At 40.4% G+C, this 20014-nt stretch overlaps 1 protein-coding gene across 2 annotated transcripts in view; it reads left to right on the forward strand.

Annotated features, from left to right (window-relative positions):
• The window catches only part of prdm5 (PR domain containing 5), a 43092-nt gene extending 26237 nt beyond the window's left edge, over window positions 1–16855 (forward strand). The window contains exons 14-16 of one of the 2 annotated variants that reach the window (XM_004557085.3): window positions 4454–4539; window positions 11455–11559; window positions 15122–16855. In XM_004557085.3, coding sequence (XP_004557142.1) covers window positions 4454–4539; window positions 11455–11559; window positions 15122–15286 — 356 coding nt within the window. In that variant the 3' untranslated portion in view covers window positions 15287–16855. The remainder of the gene's footprint in view (window positions 1–4453; window positions 4540–11454; window positions 11560–15121) is intronic. The other variant, XR_013095625.1, reaches the window with a different exon arrangement.
• The last annotated feature ends 3159 nt before the right edge of the window (window positions 16856–20014 follow it).

Raw genomic sequence — 20014 nt, forward strand, 5'->3', positions numbered from 1 at the left:
TGTACAAATAAGTTTCTCAGCGAGACCACAAATTATATTAGAAGCAATACACATAGTAATACTATAATGTTTTAACTTATACTATCCATACTGCTGGCACAGCTTGGAGGTTACTAATTGTCTTGATCATGGTATCATTTTTTATAGTAATTATATGCAGCCCATATTTTGATGTTTTTAAAGCTACACGTTTCAGCTTGTAGCGGTCTCATGCCAGAACAGCTGCCCCTGAACTGACATCTGGCAGAACTCTGGAATCACTGAACCTATTTACGTACAGATGACTTTGTTTGTCTTGACTGTGGTCATGGTTACAATCTTGTAAAGCAAAATCACCATGTAGTGAATTATTGTTTGTCTCGATGATGAATAGTACGTCACTGTTGCATGGGTGTTGAGATGGTTAATTTGGATTGAGGGCTTGGTTTTGAGGTACGTCTGGATCAGATCTGCACCATGTGTGGCGAGGCTCGGGCACGGACTCGTCTCGATAGAGGTACCTTGGTATGGTACTTTGAGCGAATTGTTTGAGGAAGTGGTGAAAACTTCTGAGCCCTTTGCTATAATGGAAAGGTCAAGTGTAAAAGTTGTTGGACGTTCCTATGGCTCATCAAAGGCAATCTCTTATCATCTTTAACACACTGATATCACGTTACCTCCCTGGCCCCTGTCGGCATGTGGCACAGAGCGGAGAGAAGGACAGCGGAGGGCCACTGTCTCCCCCAAACTGGAGGAAGCCAGGAATTAATTTCTGATGGACAGCGCTAATGTCTTTCAGACTGGAGCCCCGAAGCTACAAAGCATTCTCCATAACACGAACGCCGTGCGGCAGGCAAAACGACAAAGCCGACCATCTGCTAACCAGATACACGGCCGTATGCGCACACATATACAACGCACGAGGGGTGCCAAACGGATCGATTAGCAGACAAGGAGTGTGAGGGCCACAGCAGGGGGCTGGGGGAGACACCCAGGGTCAAAGAGATGGTGTACTGTTTCAGCACATGCTAAATCAGTTACCATCTCCACACACATAAAGCCCTGGCTCAGTGCTGCAGCCACCCCTCATAATCCCCAAACAATCTGGCTCAATCTGGAGAATAAGTGGAGGGTTTCTAGTTACAGTAACACTCGGCAGAACAGACGCTGAATAATAGAGACCAATGTTCCAAAGTTACTGCTTTGGTTTCCAAGTAGCATTTGTTTATTTCCTGTTCCGCTAAGAGATTGAGGGGTTCTTGTTTTAGTCCAATCAGACTGAAACCCTGGAAAAGCCTTGACTGTTGAACAGAACTGATTTTGAGTAGGGTGTTTGAAGAGACCATATTTATTACTGACCTCTTTTTAAAATATTGGATACCATCAATTAATCTGTTTGTAGTTTCTTGATGAAACACACATGTTCAGAACCAAACAATGTATAGGTTAAGTAGGTGAATTGGTATGCACTTGTAGCAACGCTCAGTGTTAGCAGGGTGTGGTTGTCTGTGCTGTATATTTGCTGACAATAGCCAGCTCCTGGGAGGGATGTGATCCAAGCTGCAGAGTACACTAGCACTCTGTGCTCTGGTGCTATTAGCACACTAATGCCTTCCCCAGGACTCCCCAAGGCTAGCGCTGGGCCTTAACCTGATACCACACATGCTACATAAGACATAGGGTTTGTCTGAAAACACATCTGGGATTCAGATTTTCCTGTTTGTCAACAAAAGGCCTCCTAGAGGCTGAAATTGCTCAGAAGGGGATTTTGGGACAGAATGCCGAGCTGCCCTCGTGCACATGTTTCAGTACGTGTAATCAGTTCACATATGTCACGTAAATCCTTTGCACACCAACCTGAGGTTACACGTTGTATTACTAGAGCGCTCTTCCTCATGCCTCTTTAAAGCTGTCTTGCGGATGGGTGGGTGGGGTTATGGTGTGTTTAGAGCCCAATTTGTATGTTTTGCACATGACAGCTGCTGTAGCTTTAATGTTGAAAGATGCAGGCTTTGTAGGATGTATTAAGAATAAAGCCCTCGACCTTCTGTTTTTGTAACTTAGTCTTTAGAAAATAATATAAAAAAATTGCCATACCTTGCCCAAGCTTTCATTGTTGAAACAGAGATGGACCTAATGGTAGAAACAGAAGCACAAAATCACCCCAACACAGTCCTGTTTATAGCGGTAGGATAATATTACTCGTCTATTCCCGAGATGGATTTTCTGATTTAATAAGCATCTCTGCATTTTGAATCCCACGGAAACACGGCTAATTAACCTTATTACTTAAAGGGGTAAAACATCTCCCCCATCAATAAAATTCCTTGCTTGCCTGTTCAACAATTATTCACTAAAGAGAGATTACTGTGAAGCTGATAAGAAATTAGATGCTTGTAGTGAAGAAATGAACAACAAATGTGTAGCTTTAGGTATCTGTTTTTGATAGCGTTTCATTAAATAGTACTGTGAGCACTTGCGGGCAGAAATATATATATATATATATATATATATATATATATATATAAATTCAGCCAAGTTTCACATGGAGAAAAAAAATCCTGATCACTGTGATTTCCTGATGTATCTGTTTTCTAGACATAGGGGTGAATTTAATGTTTAGTTTGCAGAGTATGAATTAAATTAGGCAATAATGGAACCTGCATTTTTTGTCAGTTTTTGTACTGTATTATCCTGTCAGAATCTTTAATTTCAGCACAGTCCTATAGGTTACCTCATATCCCTTCTATAGATTAGAAATCCATTCTGTGACTCTTATCTGGCCCGTCGATCAGTGCAAGGTAAACAGATCCATGTGTCAGTGAACCGTTTGACTGACAGCTTGTCACTTTCTCTTTGTCATCAGCGGTGTGTGCTCAGATAGGATCTGCAGGAGGTTGGCTTAAATGTTTTTGATCCAACCAAGAGAAGCCACATTGCCTGTGATGTGCTCCTAAATGGTTGGCCAGTTGAAGCTAAGATAGCGAGCCAACACAAGCTTTAGCTCTGCAGTGGAAAGACAGTGTGCATCACAATGAATGAGAAGTTCTTCACCAGTAACCAGGTCAAATTTGTATTGGGGCAGGACAAAAACACAGTTTACTGAATAGGACAAAGGCAGCAGAATATATGAATAAGCAGGGGTAGTTTTAGACATCAAACCCAGCGTCGAGAAATGGTCAGAATGGGGAAAAAGTGATTTAAATGATTTTAACCTCCTAGGACCTGGCATTGACAAATGTGGACATCACATTTTGGGATGTCTAGACCAAAATACTAAATTTTGCTCTACAACGGCCTGATATCCACTTACGAGGACATTTTACTGCCACTGTTCTATTGAAATTTCAAATGAATGTCCTCTTATGTGGATCTCATTTTTCTCAGAGACAAAAATCAGGTAAAAAAAAAAAATTCTGGAAATTCTTTGTTTTTACATTCATCAGGTCCCAAACAGCCCAAATAGCAAAGAGAATTTATTTTTTTTATTTTTTTATTTATTTATTTATTTTTTCGCCTGTCCCATTTGGTTCTTTAGCCATCAGAATTGTTGTCTGAAGACCAACAAGGATACCCAATGGATTTACTTTGCCAAATGGATCATCGTGGCATTGCCGTATTGGTCCATTTGGTCGATCTTTGTTTTTATTATTTATTATATTTTATTTTCAGATGTTACAGACGGGACAGACACAGCAAAGAGAATTTAAAAATGCATGCCATGTAAGAGTTGGGGTCTTAGGAGGTTAAACATGACATGGCTGTTTGGTGTCTGAGTATTTCAGAATCTGCTGATCTACTACGAATTTTACTGTAAATCATCTTTAGGGTTTACAGAGAATAGTCTAAAAAAGACTAAATCTCTGGGTGAAAATGCCTTCTTGATGTCAGAGGTCAGAGGAAGAATGGTTAGACTGCTTTTAGCTAATAGCCAGGCAACAGCAACTGAAATAACCACATGTTACAATCAAGGTATGCAGAAGAGCTTCAAATAAACAGCATATTTAACCTAGACGCACATGAGCTACAGCATGAGAAGACAACACCTGGTGCTACTCTACTCCTGTCAGCTAAAATCAATCACAAGTTAGGCAAATGAACCTGTCGATATCTGATGACTCCACTGTAGTTTTCACAGTTTCCAAAGCCATCCACTGGGCCAGATTAGTCACATGTTTGATGGTCCCAATTAAAGGCTGTACACAAAGTAGTTACTTTCATGCCATTTATTTGCATGTGCAAGAACTAACTGCACTAGTTCTTGCACTGATGGTAGCTGTATCTCCCGACCTCTGTGCTGCTAGCGCTAGCCTTAAAGTGAGCAGCATACGTGTTCTTTCATATTTTCTTTGTGGGGTTCTTTACAAGTGATGCCTTACTGATATACGTACGAGTTTCAAAAACTGTTTACTCCTCTGTGATGCCATATCAAATTCATATACATATATGATGTATTATGGTGTTCCTTTCCTAGGTGAGCGCCCATATCAGTGTCCTTACTGTGACAAAGCATTTAGCAAGAACGATGGCCTGAAGATGCACATCCGCACACACACTCGTGTAAGTTTTTCCATTTCTTACTGAATTTTTCTTTCCTGTCTTTCCTAGTTTTGTATTGTTCGTTAATACTAACCATTGTACACGAAATGAAGCTGTTATACTCTTGGCTGTCACAGACAAAAGCTGACTGTTGTGGATGAATTATGGCGATGCCCAAAGAGCGGTTTCCAGACCTTTACCTTGTTTGCGTGTATTGTTTTGCCTTTTGTAGTATTTTTATGACTAATTTATGGCTGGCACAAACAAAAGATGTCCTTCTTTATATGTCCCATCCCACATTTTGAGACAATCCCCCCCAATTTTCTCAAATGTGGGACATTCTATAGCACATGCACTTTTCTAAAGTCTGGCTTTTAAGATAAGATAAGATAAGATAACCTTTATTAGTCCCACACGTGGGAAATTTGTTTTGTCACAGCAGGAAGTGGACAGTGCAAAAGTTATGACGCAAAAATTAGAATACAATAAGAATAAATACAGTACACAGCTGTACAGAATAGAATAAAATAATATACTATATACAGTAGAATAAAATAGAATAAAAATATACAATAAGATAACCTATTTACCTATAAAGGGAAAGCTTTTTACCCCTCAGCTGTCACCCTGTTGGGCAAAAAACAACATAGAAGTTTTAAATTGATACCTTAGGTGTATCAGCTAAAAATGTTAGACATGTTTGAATCTCAATGAACTCAACTTTAAGGTCAGATACAAAGTCTCCTCAAAATCTTGTGAATGCAGCATCTCGAGAAGGAAGTGACCTTGAATTTGGAAGTTTATACTATAGGTGCATCTACTAGGAGGCTGAGGGGTACTACAGACTGCCAGTACTTTTATTATAGTCAGAAAGTTAGTCTGTCTAATGCCACCAAGGAAATGTCCAAATAACCAAAAAAGCTGTGCAGATTTTGTTGAATATCATGGAAACAACAAGTTATTTTTCAGTTTTACACAAGGGAAAGCACTGTGTGAGGAGACTCGGCATATGTGTGTCATAATTGGATACAATTCTTAGATATGGCTCAAAAAAGGTGTGTCAGTCTATGGATACTTTCAAACTGAAACCCAAAAGTGTTATTAAACAGAAAAGCAGCAATAATATATTTGGACTGTCTGGTAAAATGGACAACTTATTGGTTTTTTTAGGTTAGATATGAACATTTCAGACTCTTTCAGCCTTGTTGACGTGTCCAACTTTGTCCCACACAAACAGGGTTTGACGAACATTTTAGTTTGTAGGATCTGGTCACCCTAGATTGTGCAGTTTTATCAGCCTGTTATCAAGTAGTTGATATGTGTGCGTGTGAGTTGTACCTGCATAGTTGATGAATGCAGCTTGCTAACCAAGTTAGCTAGCGGTAAATGATAAATTAGCATTCTAGCCTATAAGGTAACTTAAGTCCAAAACAAAATAAAACCAACATGGCAGCAACCGAATGTTAATTCTGAGAAGCCACCATCTCTATGCCTACCTTTTATACCGTCTATATTTAGTGATACAGTGGAACCCCGACTTATGAATACCCCATTTCCATTTAATGAAAAATTCAAGTTACGAAGGCACTTAACAGCAATATTTCTGCCCGTGTTACGGCAAAATGCCCACGTAACGAAATCCGCTGGCTCTGATTGGCTGAGCCCAGAATGCCTTCCGAATCATGTGACAACCCCTTGGCTTTCGTACTTGCGCTTCGCTGTTCCACTTGAACGAAGTATTGTTGTTGCAGTTAGCAATTAGCCTATAGCCTATCGTTCACTCAAAAGGAGCGATGGGTGCTTCGACTTACAAAAGACCCTCGGGAACGATTTAATTTCGTAAGTCGGGGTTCCACTGTAGTTTTGAAACAGTGGTCGTTTGTCTCAAAGTTGCCCAGAGAAAAATTTCCTAGAAAAAGCTGCACTTGGTTGGCCTAGTTAGCACTTGCTGTATATTTTAGTGCTACATCCCAGAGCAAATCTTTTGCCCAACTTCAGAGTTGTGTGGCTCCACGTCCGGCCATCAGACACCTTAACATTCTTTCTTTGCTAGATTTTGGCTACGTTCACACTGCAGGTGTTAATGCTCAATTCCGATTTTTTGATCAAGTCCGATTTTTTTTGTCTGCTTGTTCACACTACAAATAAAATGCAACAGCAAACGCTCTCTAGTGTGAACGCTCAAAGCGGCCCGCATGCGCAAAAGAAGACGTCACTCACAACGCGCTCTGTTTAGACCCAGAGCAAACAGTATTATTTAACTGATGGCCCTTAATATAAAGACTTTGGACTTTACGTTTCCCAATTTTTGCTTTAAGTTATTTTGTTATTTACATAATAATGTAAATAACCTAATAATTATCCTTATTGCTGTTTTAGAGAGAGGCGGTGCTTCAAAGGATAGTTGGTGATTTCTGTCAGAATCTGCAGATTATACAGTACAAATAAAATGTTCACGTTGTCTTCCCAACAGTTTCACTAACATCTACACGGGATGGCCAGGAAGCGTTCACGATGTCTTCTCCGGCGCTGATAATTAGCGTCTGTCTTGTGTCAGTGACGTAAAAGATGGATTTAATGCGACATAACCATTCAAACAGCGGTCGCTTTCTACAACATCGGATATGTATCGGATTCAGTACCGCATACGAAAGTGACCCAGATCGGATTTGAAAATATCGGATTTGTGCCGTTCACACTGTCACACCATGATCGGATATGGGTCGCATAGGATCAAAAAAATCGGATTTGATGCGCTTTCGCCTGCAGTGTGAACGTAGCCTTTGTCAGGCCATTGTCTGCTGCCAGTTAACGCATAATTACACCTCTGTCAGTGGTTTGCCATTCTCCAGAAGACATAATCTTTGCTTGTCTGTCTGTGAGGTTTTTTTTAGGTTCACTGATATTATTAACAAGCCAACCAGGTGGCTGGTACTATTCTTTTTGACCTCAAAAAGTAAATAGATCAGCATATGTGATGTCTGCTTAATAGACATTTGACCTGCCATGCATAATTCAGACGGATTAGATAAAGGATGATAAGACAGTGAATAGGTGCAGACACAGAAAGAGTGAATGGGATGCCGGCTCTGTTCCACGGTTACCTTGAGCGCACACTTTGGGTTTTTCTTTTGTGTACCACTGTGTAAAGTGCAGCGTTTGCATGAAGAATGAATTAACTCTCACACACCTTGCCTAATGCAAGATAGTGTGAGAACTCCGTGTCTAACATATGTGACTTTCCCAGTAAATTTAATTATAAGGCAATAACCACCAGTTTCATAATTTGTCCAGTAAGGCCTATGGATAAAAAGGCAGCAGTGGTGTAGTGAAGACAGGAGAGAGAATTGGAAAAATAATGCTTGCACTTTGCTTTGAACACATTCAGAGATTTTTTTTTTTACTTCATTATAAACAGACACAGCTGTTTGAGGATGTAGAAAATTCATAACAAGCATTTGTTTTATGGTGTGAACATGTAATTGCAAAATGAGGCCATGTTTGGGATGGAGAAAAGAAAAGGTAGGCTTCCCTCTAAATGTCATGAGGTCATTTCCTGTGCTGGGACACGGCTCATTTTCCTGCGTCATTTCTCAACCCACTAAAGTTCTCTGCCAAAGCGACACTTTCCATGCGCTCTTTGTAACCATCTGGATGTGTGCGTTAGTGTCACTTTTGACGAATGAGACCTAATATGCGTTTCATCATAGACTTCCATCATCAGTTTATACAACTCTGACTGTGACAATCGAAGCCTGTCAGCATAGTTAATTTCAAAGATTTGTTCTTCTTTAATGCTGTCCAGAGCACATCGCTCTGTTACACTGTGCCGATAATGAAGGTAACCTGCCCAGGTTGCTGTGACTCCGTAAGAACATGCAGGTATGATTTTGTAGCGTGCAGCTGATTAAACTGACTGATGTTTTGTTCCCAGCGTCCCAGATCTGCCTTCGCTCACAGCGCTCGGAGAAATGGGCTGAACAGTTACACACAGCAGAGGCAGATGAAGTCACTGTTGAGAAAAATTAATGTCATTTGGCTGAAAGAGCTGCAGCTCACTGTTAATGTACAGATGATGTGAGATGGATGTGACTAGAGATTGTGTGATTTGTGTTTATACCGCAAACCACATCATCTGCAAACCAAAATGGAACACGTCTGATGACGATATTTTGGAAGTTAAAGGATTTTTAAAACAATTTTGATCTTCAATGAAAACTGATATGGCTGTTTGTTCTGTGGTTACAGAAACACTAGCCAGTCATCTTTCAGCCATATGGAATAGAATTTCCAATTCCCCAGTTTCCTATTTTCTAAATGCTAATGCTTTATATGTAAGTTTAATAAGACTAATGTGTCACACTAAGGTTTACTCATGAAATTAGCCCCTTTCACTTTTTCCCAAAAGGCAAAAGCTTTACCTGATTCATGCGTGAGTCTCAGAGGTGATCTATTATGCCTTTCTTTAGTTTCTGTTAATATGTATTTTGCCAGTGTGGATGCTCATACTAAACATGGCCAAGTTTCAAAAAGTGAGGTCTGTAAATGTACAGTTAATTAATGTGAGAAATACAGTACATTAAAAAAATAGATAGAATTAAAAATGAATAAAATTAAATGGAGTTGAGTTAAAACTGTTTGTTTAAGATAGCGGATGACCTGAGTGGGTGCATCAAGCTCAATTAGTCATTCATTCATACACGCATTCATCCATCCACTAACAGTGCCGGTCTCAACCTTTCTCTCCTTGGACATCTCCTCCAGCTCATCCAGGAGCTACACTCAGGCACTCTCAAGCCAGCTAAGAGATATAATTTCTCCAGCGTGTCCTGGTTCTGAATTATTTATCTTTCGGATTCATCTTTCATTCAAAAGATAAATAAAGAATAACTTTAATAATTAATCATGCAAAGCTACTCTAGTAGAGATCAAGAAAAAGCTAGAGCTATGCTTGTCATTTTGATAATGTCACCACCTTTATAATTAAAACAATTTTAAGTTAAACCACAAAATGAACGATGTTGAATACATTCAGTTTCTCCTTGTTTTCTGGGCAACATCTTAATCAAGTCAGTTTTTGCACATTAACTCAAAGCTGACACTGCACCTTTGCAAATTTTTTGGACCGACTAATATTGATTAAAGCCATAATATCATAAAGACCTGGGTGAGATTTCTTGTTTTTGGCATTTCACTGTGAACCACAATAATACAATCTTGTTGTGGTTCTAGACAAAAAAGGACAGCGCATGTTTGCACAAAAGAACACGGCACTCCATCCAGTATTTGTTAAGATATTCCGTTCTCGATCAAAGGAGAGGAAAAAAACAACCAAGCAGACAGACTGGCAGACTGACACAGCCTGGAGCCGTGCTGCTAGCATGTCTGAAAACCATTCAAACCTACAATGGGCTGTTTGTTGATATCTGGTTGGAGCCTGAAGCCTAATAGAGTACAACAACGTGCCGTTGGCATGCTGCTTTACAAATACCAGCTTTTCAAATGTCATACGAGAAGATGTGCTCTGTCGGAGTAATTAAACGAGACTCCATCCTTGCATGTATAGATGTGCACATTTTTGGAGAGTGGTCAGATCCAGAAGAATGGCCAGGTCAGATGTCAAAGGGGGAACAGCTGCTGAACAGTGAAGGCCACCAGGTACAGATGTTCAATGTTACCGGGGTCGTAGTGATGCATTCTGGGTACACCACATCACCTAAGTCCATCCATGTGTTTCGGGACCTTTGAACACTGACCTTTTCAGTCTTTCATAGAAGAACCCTCCTCCCCTGATGGAAAAAGAAGTGAACTTGTTATGGCTGCAGGTTTAAGTGGAAATTTGCATCACACTGATCAAGACAGAGTTTGTTTCCTTGAGACGGCGGTCTCTCGCCCACACACACACACACACACACACACACACACACACACACACACACACACACACACACACACACACACACACACACACACACACACACACACACACAGATCCAGCTTTATCGTCCCTTTTATTCAGTCACATTCACACAAACTGTTGCATACTTAAAGCCGCTCATGCAGTGGACCTGATCTTTACCTCCTTTTGTGTCCTGTGTCATTGGGCGCTCCTTGCCCCGCCCACATGATAGTGCCTTTCCCAGGACCCTAACTTCCTGCATTCACCCTGTTCCCATGACAACTAAGCTTTAAATGGGTAGAGTCGCTGCTATCAGCCAGACTCGTCAAAAACAGCTTTCCAAAGAGTGACACTGGGAAACAGCTCCTCGCTATCTACATGCGTCTTACTTCTCTTCAAGTCTTTTAGGTGTCACCGCCGTTTCCCCTCGAAGTGGGGAGCACACGCCTACCGTTCGACTGTACATACACACACAGGCATACTTGGGAGATTTTTGTGAACACACCCACTGTGATATAGCAGCTTTGACTGACAGTGAGACAGGCCTCCGAAAGGCATAGAGGAAATGTTCTTCGGTAAACCGATGAGGTGTGGAGACGCAGGAGTGATATTCTACAGCCCCAGAGTGCCAGTGCACTGATACGCGTTCAAAGAGATTTTCTCTCCTTTGTTTTCCTTTCTCTTTTGAGGAATCCATGTGTTTTTGATGGCCTCTATGGTGCTCATTTCCTCTCTACTGCAGGCACTGTACAATCTTTCATTTCATATCTTCATAAACGCACAGGGAGACCGCTGTGGTGTGAAGTGAGAAAACATCAGTGCGTGAAGGTGAATGTATGTGTTTCCACATCTTATTGTGTTTTCCACTGTGCTGTGCATGCCTGTTTGTACATATGTCTGTCATTACACTTTTCCCTCCAGATTTTGTCCATATGTGACCAAAGCTGGTGAATTATTGTTTAATGTATTTTTCTGCTGTACACTGACAGACAAAGTGCCCTCTTTAAATTTGTGCCTTTGTGTGTTTTTCACTGCAGGAGAAGCCGTATAAATGCAGCGAGTGCAACAAGGCCTTCAGTCAGAAACGAGGACTGGACGAGCACATGAGGACTCACACAGGAGAGAAGCCTTTTCAATGTGATGTGAGTGCGCAGCTCTGTGGAACACTGCAACTGCCTAAAATATATAAATTGACTCAGTAAATTAATTATAGCTATAAATGTGCCTAAAGAATTAAAAGAAAAATAAATTCAACTAATTATTCATCATTTATTTCAACTTTGTGTCTATTGGTTGACTGATGCGAGCATCACAACAGAAATGGAAAATTAATAAAAATAAATACAAAGGAAATTTACTCAAAAAGAAAATAAATGGGGGAGTTATTACAACATTTATTTCCCCAAAAAACAAGTTAAACCAGAAATATCAATTTATGTCATATCTAATTCTTAATTTAATTACATTTTAAACAATTTATTGGTCTTTTTAAAAAAATTTGGCGGTTTTGGTCCTCCGTACCATCAACCACTGTCTGTTCTTTCTTGTTTTGCTGGCATAGGGCCAGATGTGTGGAAGAGTTGGGGCTCAGTTAGAGGCAGATAGCGATCTTTCTTCTTTAGAGGGGCCCAGTGGGCTGATTCACATAAACACATTTAGAGGATCAGAGGGAGAAATTACTCTCTGCTTATAATGCTGCAGGAGTAATAATTATTCTCAGAGATTGAGGAGAGAACACGCGACAGAATTTGTTTTTAGTGTTTGGAAAAATTTTCTCCCTGCTTTTGTTTTTGTCCAATTTTGTGTTTTCTGTTTTTCATTTATAAAGCCACAACTGTCCTGGAAGTTGAACTCGCCGAACTATGGTGCTGGCTAAACAATACAGGGGTCTGGGTTGCAGGACACCTTTAAACATTATTAACATTGCGATTGCTTTTTTATTCCCAAGCAACGGTTTACAGACTTTGAAAAGAAAGTTATTTTGTTGGAGCTTTTTCTGTTGATTTGACCTGGTCACAGAGACACTCATTCATGTAAGCCGCTTCTGCTAGTCATAACAGTCCAATCTGTACACACAGATGCTACACATATTTTTTTGGTTTAGTGTGACTAACACTTTCCAAGAACATCATTATCTCTCATGTCTATCGTGAATAAATATACATAAGTCTCTTTGAAATCACAGAAAAAGAGATGTTATTTAAAACTTGCCTAATAATTGTGAGGTTTTCAAGGGATTTCAGTATGAAAAGCAGTTACTGTTTCTTGTTTATTCGTCAGTACACAACAAACAGGAGCTGAAAATGCCTTTTTTCAAAATTAGGAATGTAACTCTGAAAGCGAAATCATGACACAAATCTTCACCGACTCATCAAGCAGGTCCATTTTCCCATGTGACAACTCCCTTAACTCCCTATTTTCTTTGCTTTCATTACCTTCATATTACCTTCACAATGGAGCCATCAATATGACATTGATGTATTAAAAAGTGCAGCAACTTGGTACATAAATATAAACATACATAAAACAGTAAGAGGATTAGGTGACAGAGACATATCAGTAGGATCATGTGACAGCCACGGCAGAGAAACAAAGGGGTTGCGTCACTGCTTCAGCAAGCGTCAGCAAATCATTCATCCATCCATCCACAGTTGTGGTCTGAAGTTTCCATACACTCATCACGAGCCTGAATGTCATGTTAATTTGGGGCTTTTAATGACTTCTTTGAACTGTGCTTTCTCCAGGGTGGAATGATTATACAGAATATATTATTAATTACTAAAAAACAAATTTGAATTTATTGGGGATTTTAATTAATCCACACAGGGTCAAAAGTATAGATACACACTGCAATATATACATACATCCCCCCTAATATTTGGTTAAATGCCCTTTAGCAAGACAGTTTTGTTAGCCATTAACAAACTTCTGGCAGAATTTTGGTTGGATATTTGACCACTAAGTCATTTAAGCTGGCTGTATCCTGGGTGAATTTGGTGGTGGTCAGCGGCAGAGGCCTGTCTGACCCCCACCTGCCAAAAATGGCTACTGGGATATGAAATGAGAAACAGTAAGAATTAGTAACCTGCATTATATAATAAAGATAAACCATGGCATGTTTTCATGTTGCTTACAATAGTTTTCCATGTGGAGTTGATAATGCATATTTAAATCATTCTAGTCTTGTGAAATATGAATGTTTATTTCTTATGCAAATTTATTTTAGCCTAAAGTTCAACAAAAACATGGCCTGTTACAGTAGACCCTAAAAATGCTACCATTGGGCTCAAGTTGAAGCAAATATTGAGCAAACTTATGCTATGTATAAAGAAAATAAAACAACACAATCACAGGAAATACAGGAAAAAGCTCAACACTAAGAAATAAGGTGAGTGATCTAACTAAAAAGAGACACTGACTAAAACTGCTACAAAACCAAAACTATGATAATAATACGACTCGCATGGATTTTCCCTGTGCTGAAAGTCTTCAAGGCAAAAGCTCAGAAGATTTCAAACTGATGCAACTTCTGTTATCCCGTTTTTGTTGACTTTTGATGTGGACGCTGAAGTCACGCAGAGTACTTTAAGCTCGTAACTGTAGATTCCAAGCATGTCTTATTCAAACAAAGCTTAAAGCACCAGTCTGGATTCCTAAATTATCATTTGAGCTTTAACACGCCACTAATCCTCTATCCACAAGATCATTGAATTCTAAAACAGCATATGCGCCCATATTCACTGAGAATCATCTACAGTTGTCGTTTGAGGACACACAATCAGTATCCCATTCATCTCCAGTGAAGCATCACTGGAACGTGTCTCTCGGCAACATCAAGCGTTCATCTGGATCCTTTTTCCCAGCTTTGGAAGAAATAATTCAACATATAAACTATTAGAAATAATAGAAATAACATGTGGATTTTATTTTGGGGTGGATTTTGAGTCAGACAAAGAGATCACACAGTCCCAGGAACATTTTCCAGACGAGCTGGAGGGGTTCTGAATGCAGCGTCTGTCAAACCAGCATTAAAATGTTGTCGAAGCATCAAGCAACATCTGGGATACCATGAGAAGTGGAGGCCCCTCTCTCTCTCTCGCTCTCATCAGCTGCTGTCCTTCTTTCACTTTGCAAAATTGAAAATATTTTTCCTGACACAGCAGCAGATTTATAGATTGCTGGAGCAACATAAATGACAACATGATAGCGCATCAATGAAAATGTGGAAGTCCACCTGATAAACTATTGGAATGGTATCATGTGATGGTTCTGCTGTTTTCATTCATAGCTTCTATATTTGCCGTTCACCCACAGATGTAAGCTGTCTGTGAGATTTTCTGAATGTAATTCATAGCGCTGACGTTCTTCGCAGATGGAGCGAGGAGGACACATGCTGCGATTCTCCAAGCTGTATGTTAAACTGCAGCTGAACGCCAGCCATTGGCGGATTATCCTGATTGATAGAGGGCCCTGAAGTCATTTGTACAGTGTAAAATGCCTCATTTAAGATGGATGTTAAGTTGCGTGCATCCCCCCTCCCCCTGCTACCAGTGTGGAGAAAAGAGACGTTTCTGTTGCCAAGTGCGTGTCCCATTTTTGTTGCACCGAGGCTCTACAGTGAGCAGATATTGCCAGATTTAAATAAAGTGTGTTTAAATAGTGTAATTATGACTCCTATAATCCTCTATTTGTTGTTTTCTGTAGGTCTGCGACCTTTCATTCAGCTTGAAGAAGATGCTCAGCAGGCACAAGCTGACGCACAACCCCAACCGACCGATGGCAGAGTGCCAGCTGTGCCACAAGAAGTTCACCAGGAACGACTACCTCAAAGTCCATATGGAGAATGTCCACGGGGAAACGGAGAGTTAGAGCCAATTAAGGAAGCACTGGCTAAAAACGAGATCTTATTCTTCAGATAAACTTAAGTCTTGTGCTCTAAGATGATATGCAGATAGAAAGATAGCAGAAATGTTGCTAATAATGATACATGCATGTAGGACATGGAAAAGATTAAGGCGAGTATTTCAAAATTGAAACACTGACTGTGTATTTGTACTTTCTTTCGGTCATACTGTTTCCATATTGTTTTTGGAGATCTGAACAAACAGAATCCCAGATATGTTTGATCTGCCTCCGGAGCCTCTGTGTCTGCTCCGGTCTTTCTGAACTCTAACCAGTGTTACTGTACATACTGCCACAACATGACCCATTCCACTGTTCTCTGAATACCTTACTGTACAGTTGTGGCCAGTTGCCAAATGATGAAGACAAGTTGTGACCAAAAACTTTTCTGTGCACTTTAGTTTTATCTGTACACTTTCTACATATTTTCCTGTTGGGAGGCTAAACCCTTTTGTTCAGGAGGCAAAACAAAGCATGGGTCTCAAGGGCAGAAAAATAAAGCCAGCGAAGTGACAAAAACTGCAGGCCTCGGCTAAAATTGTTTAGCTAAATGGAGCCACTAAACTAGATTCTGACCATATTTGTGGTGTTGGTGCTGTTTTGAGTATTTGAATACATTTATCTGACAAATTTCACAGCCTGGTCTGTGGCAGAGAAGTGTATTTCACTTTTGGTGAGTAAAATCTAGTAGTTTATTAATTTATCGATATCCATAATCTATGGATTTGAATGTCAACTTAACACTTTAGTCTTTCACCCAAATATTGTCGTTTTTGGCTCCAAAAAATAACAAACTCTAGTAGCCATAATGGTGAATTACAGGCCTTAAAACAGGACAATGATTGGTGTCAAGATGTCCATGTCAGTTGTTTTTTATGCAGACTTTCTATTGAGCTTTATGGTTCCTATAGCAACACAGAGCACAGGCCAGAAGTCTTATTTAAATTAATAAACACAAAAAATTCATTCATTCACTTCATGTTTTACTGATTTAAATGGAAGATTATATGTAAAGATGAAAATACAAGGCACAGGTCCAAACCTGTTCAGATGTACTGTACTTTTTAGAAGCATGCTATAGCATTATGAGTTCTGAAAATGCCTAGAAAATCTGAAATAGGTCCTAAATAGTTTTTACACAATAGCTGTAAACATATTGCTATTGCATCTTTCTTGAAATCTGTTTTTGGATGAATGTGTTGGGTGTGACCTTCATCTTTACCTTGAGGAATGGGTTGAGCAGTTCCTTCGTTTCCCACACCTTGTTGTATGAAAACCAGCGGTGCTTAAAGCCTGTTAGCATACCTGTGTCACAGATTCTGGACAAATGTTTCCCAAATCTGGGGCAAATAAAAAATGCAAAGTACTGTTTCTGTTGATTCTGGTAATGATTTGTAGAGTATGGTTTCATATAAATGTCCCAAGGGTTTTGTGCCTTAAAATATGTGTTTACATTGTTCTTTTTTAAATCATTGTTCAAACCAGAACTTCATGCATTTCAATAAAAGTGCACTTCTTTTCTGTTTTTTCCATCTACTTCCATTTGCTCCTTCAATTACTCCCCATTTGATTAATGCCCATTTTCCAGCAGTTTATTCTGAGACTGTGAATTGTCACTTCACACCTTTGTATTTTAAAATGTATAAAACCTCATCACCTATGAAACATCCATTTCCTCTACTCTTTGTAATTATGTGTTTGTAGATTGTTGACATTAAGGTGGGGGTGGGTACAAGGAAAAAGAGGCTTTGAGAGTTGATTAAAAGTGTTCAGTTCTCGTTGTTAATCTATCCCCTATTCTTAGGTTGGCAGTCTGCTGGGAGTGAAGGCTAATTAAGGCTTTTTTTTTCCCTTTCTGAAGCCACAGTCACCACTTGCCTGATCTGTAAAACCACACACTAAAGAGTGCCTCTGATGGTTTCTCTCTGTGGATGTAGGGACTCTTTCTCACATCTGTCCTTGTGCAGAGGCTATCTGGTATCCCAGGATATGACTGTGAGAATCGTACTGAAGCGGGAGAGCTGTGTGTCTTATTCAAACTTGGTAAATCTTGCCACATGTGCCTTTGGCTTCCTGAAATCATACAAATGTTGCAGTATGCTGCAGTAAACTTCACATTTTAGCTCATGTGCATTTTTTTTAAAACTATTAACTAATTCCAGGTATTTGTGTTTAGTTACATTTTAGCTCCCCTGCACATAAATATAAACTTGCAGGGTGTCTCTGAGCTCCTGACATGCTTCGAGGGGAGCATGGTTAGTGAGGATTCTCAGATCACATGTGGCCGGGTTAACTGGCTTTCCCTCTGGAGTTTGGTTCACCACATGGGCATGCAGGGCATGGCCTGAGCCGCCCGGCCACGCTGAGGCCCACGCTCTCCGCGAAGCTCGTGCTGTGCACCGTCTGCTCTTTAGTGGCGAGGCCTCCAGGCCATACTGACGCAATCTTAAATACAGTGGCATTTATATTGCATCTTGTAAACAGTAGTAATAGTAGGGATTTGCAGCAGTGGAATATTATTGTCTGCCACATATCAAACTAAAGTGGCTGACAGGTCAGATTGGGTGTTGAGATGTCCCTGCTTTTGATTATCGCTCTGCTCTCTTAAGCTTGTGTCTGTAACAACATGTCACAGTCCATGTCTCTGCTTTTCCATTTTAGTCTTACAACACTGGATTTTCTCATGGGACTTTCCCAGTGACCCAGTGATCTTGTCCTCCACTTCAATCACTTAAAAAAAAAAAAAAAAACCTACGTGCATCCCTGCCTGCATGTGTCTCTCCCTTCCTGATGGGTGTATCATGCCAGAGCTCCCAGTCAATGTGTTTCTAATTACATGTTTTTACTGGAAGCCCCAGTTTCCTGTGTTGCCTCCCCATTTGTGAGTGTGGGCCAGACTGGGCTCCAACCAGCGATCACAGAGCCAAACACCAGCCACGCCCACTGCGCAGGAGTATTATTACCGTGCCGGTACAGATTTATGGCAAACCACTGTCATGTTAGGAATGACACGGACACGCTTGTCTGACCCGTGTGTTTGGCTGGTGTTTCGTAGCAACAGGTACCCTTCCCGTCTATAGACTAGAATAAAGTGGAATGTGTGTGCCATGCAGAGGAATTTTAATACGATTGGGCAGGGTGTGTTTGGGTATTCTGGGTCACCCTTTCGGCAGTGATGGACATGCCCTCAAGCCATATTTCCATGGAAGCAGACTGTGGCTCTTGAGTACCTAAAAATCCTTGACACTAAAAAACCAGCAAAGAGGTCAAATGCTTGACACAAGAGCCTCAGATGAAAACCTGCCTGCCTGAGGAAATAAAAAAAAAAAACACACTCACCATTCTCATAATATTCTTTCTCGCTCTGTGATTTACACGATGGTTTTAATTTAATCTCCAAACACCACTCCAGGCAAAAAAAGTGGTGTATCACTGCAGGTAGATGGGAATTATTTCATTAGGTGGAAATTAGGAAGGGGACCATCATTAAAAACCAAACCCTCCACCGCCACCATACTCAAGATAACCCAGCACTTAAACATGAGTTCTTCCTTCCTTTTTTCCTGTGAATTGTTTACTTTGTAACACTAAAACTATTGCTTGGTTTTATAAACCAGCAAACAAGGCTACCCACCAAACATTGTCATAAAGGTGACTTTAAAAAATGTTGTAGACAAACTTCCCCTTAACAGAAAGTAAATGGCCTGTATTTGTATAGCGCTTTACTAGTCCTTAAGGACCCCAAAGCGCTTTACACATCCAGTCATCAACCCATTCACACACTGGTGATGGTAAGCTACATTGTAGCCACAGCCACCCTGGGGCGCACTGACAGAGGCGAGGCTGCCGGACACTGGCGCCACCGGGCCCTCCGACCACCACCAGTAGGCAACGGGTGAAGTGTCTCGCCCAAGGAAACCACGACCGAGACTGTCCAAGCCGGGGCTCGAACCAGCAACCTTCCGATTACAAGGCGAACTCCCAACTCTTGAGCCACGATCGCCACAAAAGTACAAGTATAACAGTGAGAAGAAGGTGTGTGATGTCATGAGGGCTGGTAAAGCTTTCATCATGAAATTACTTTTTTCAATCAACTTAATCAAAAGAAAGAAAACAGAACAGGATACAGAGTAGAAACACACACAAAGTTTACAGAAAAAATATTTACATCATGGACAATAGTTACAAAAACAGTACTGTACAGTTATTAAGTTTAAAGTACAGAGTTTTTATATGAACTGAGAAAAATAATCTAAGAGTTATAACAGTAGTAGTTGTTTGGTTGATTAGTGCAAATTACAGCGCTGATGTAAACATTTATGTTTGTTGGGAGTAGTTTTGATTGTACAGTCTGACAGCTGCAGGGAGGAAGGACCTGCGGAAACGCTCCTTCATGCATCTAGGATGCAGCAGTCTGTCACATGCTAGAATACAAAACAATCTTGAGAGCTTGAAAAGAAGACATCTGGACTTCTTTAGTTTTTTGAAGACAATCACTTCTCATCCAAGAAGATTTTTCAGTTCTAGAACAACTGGTGGAGAGACGCAGGTAATTAACCCCTAATGGGGGCTGTCCCGTAACAGGCAGTCCTGAGGGTCATTAACCCACTATTGATCAAGCGAGTCTTCACATGACCCAAGGTGCGAAAAAAAAGCATGGGTCATTACCATCACTGGGGCCGACAGGTGAAACCT

This window comes from Maylandia zebra, linkage group LG23, assembly GCF_041146795.1.
Source record: "Maylandia zebra isolate NMK-2024a linkage group LG23, Mzebra_GT3a, whole genome shotgun sequence".
Classification (NCBI taxonomy): Eukaryota; Metazoa; Chordata; class Actinopteri; order Cichliformes; family Cichlidae; genus Maylandia; species Maylandia zebra.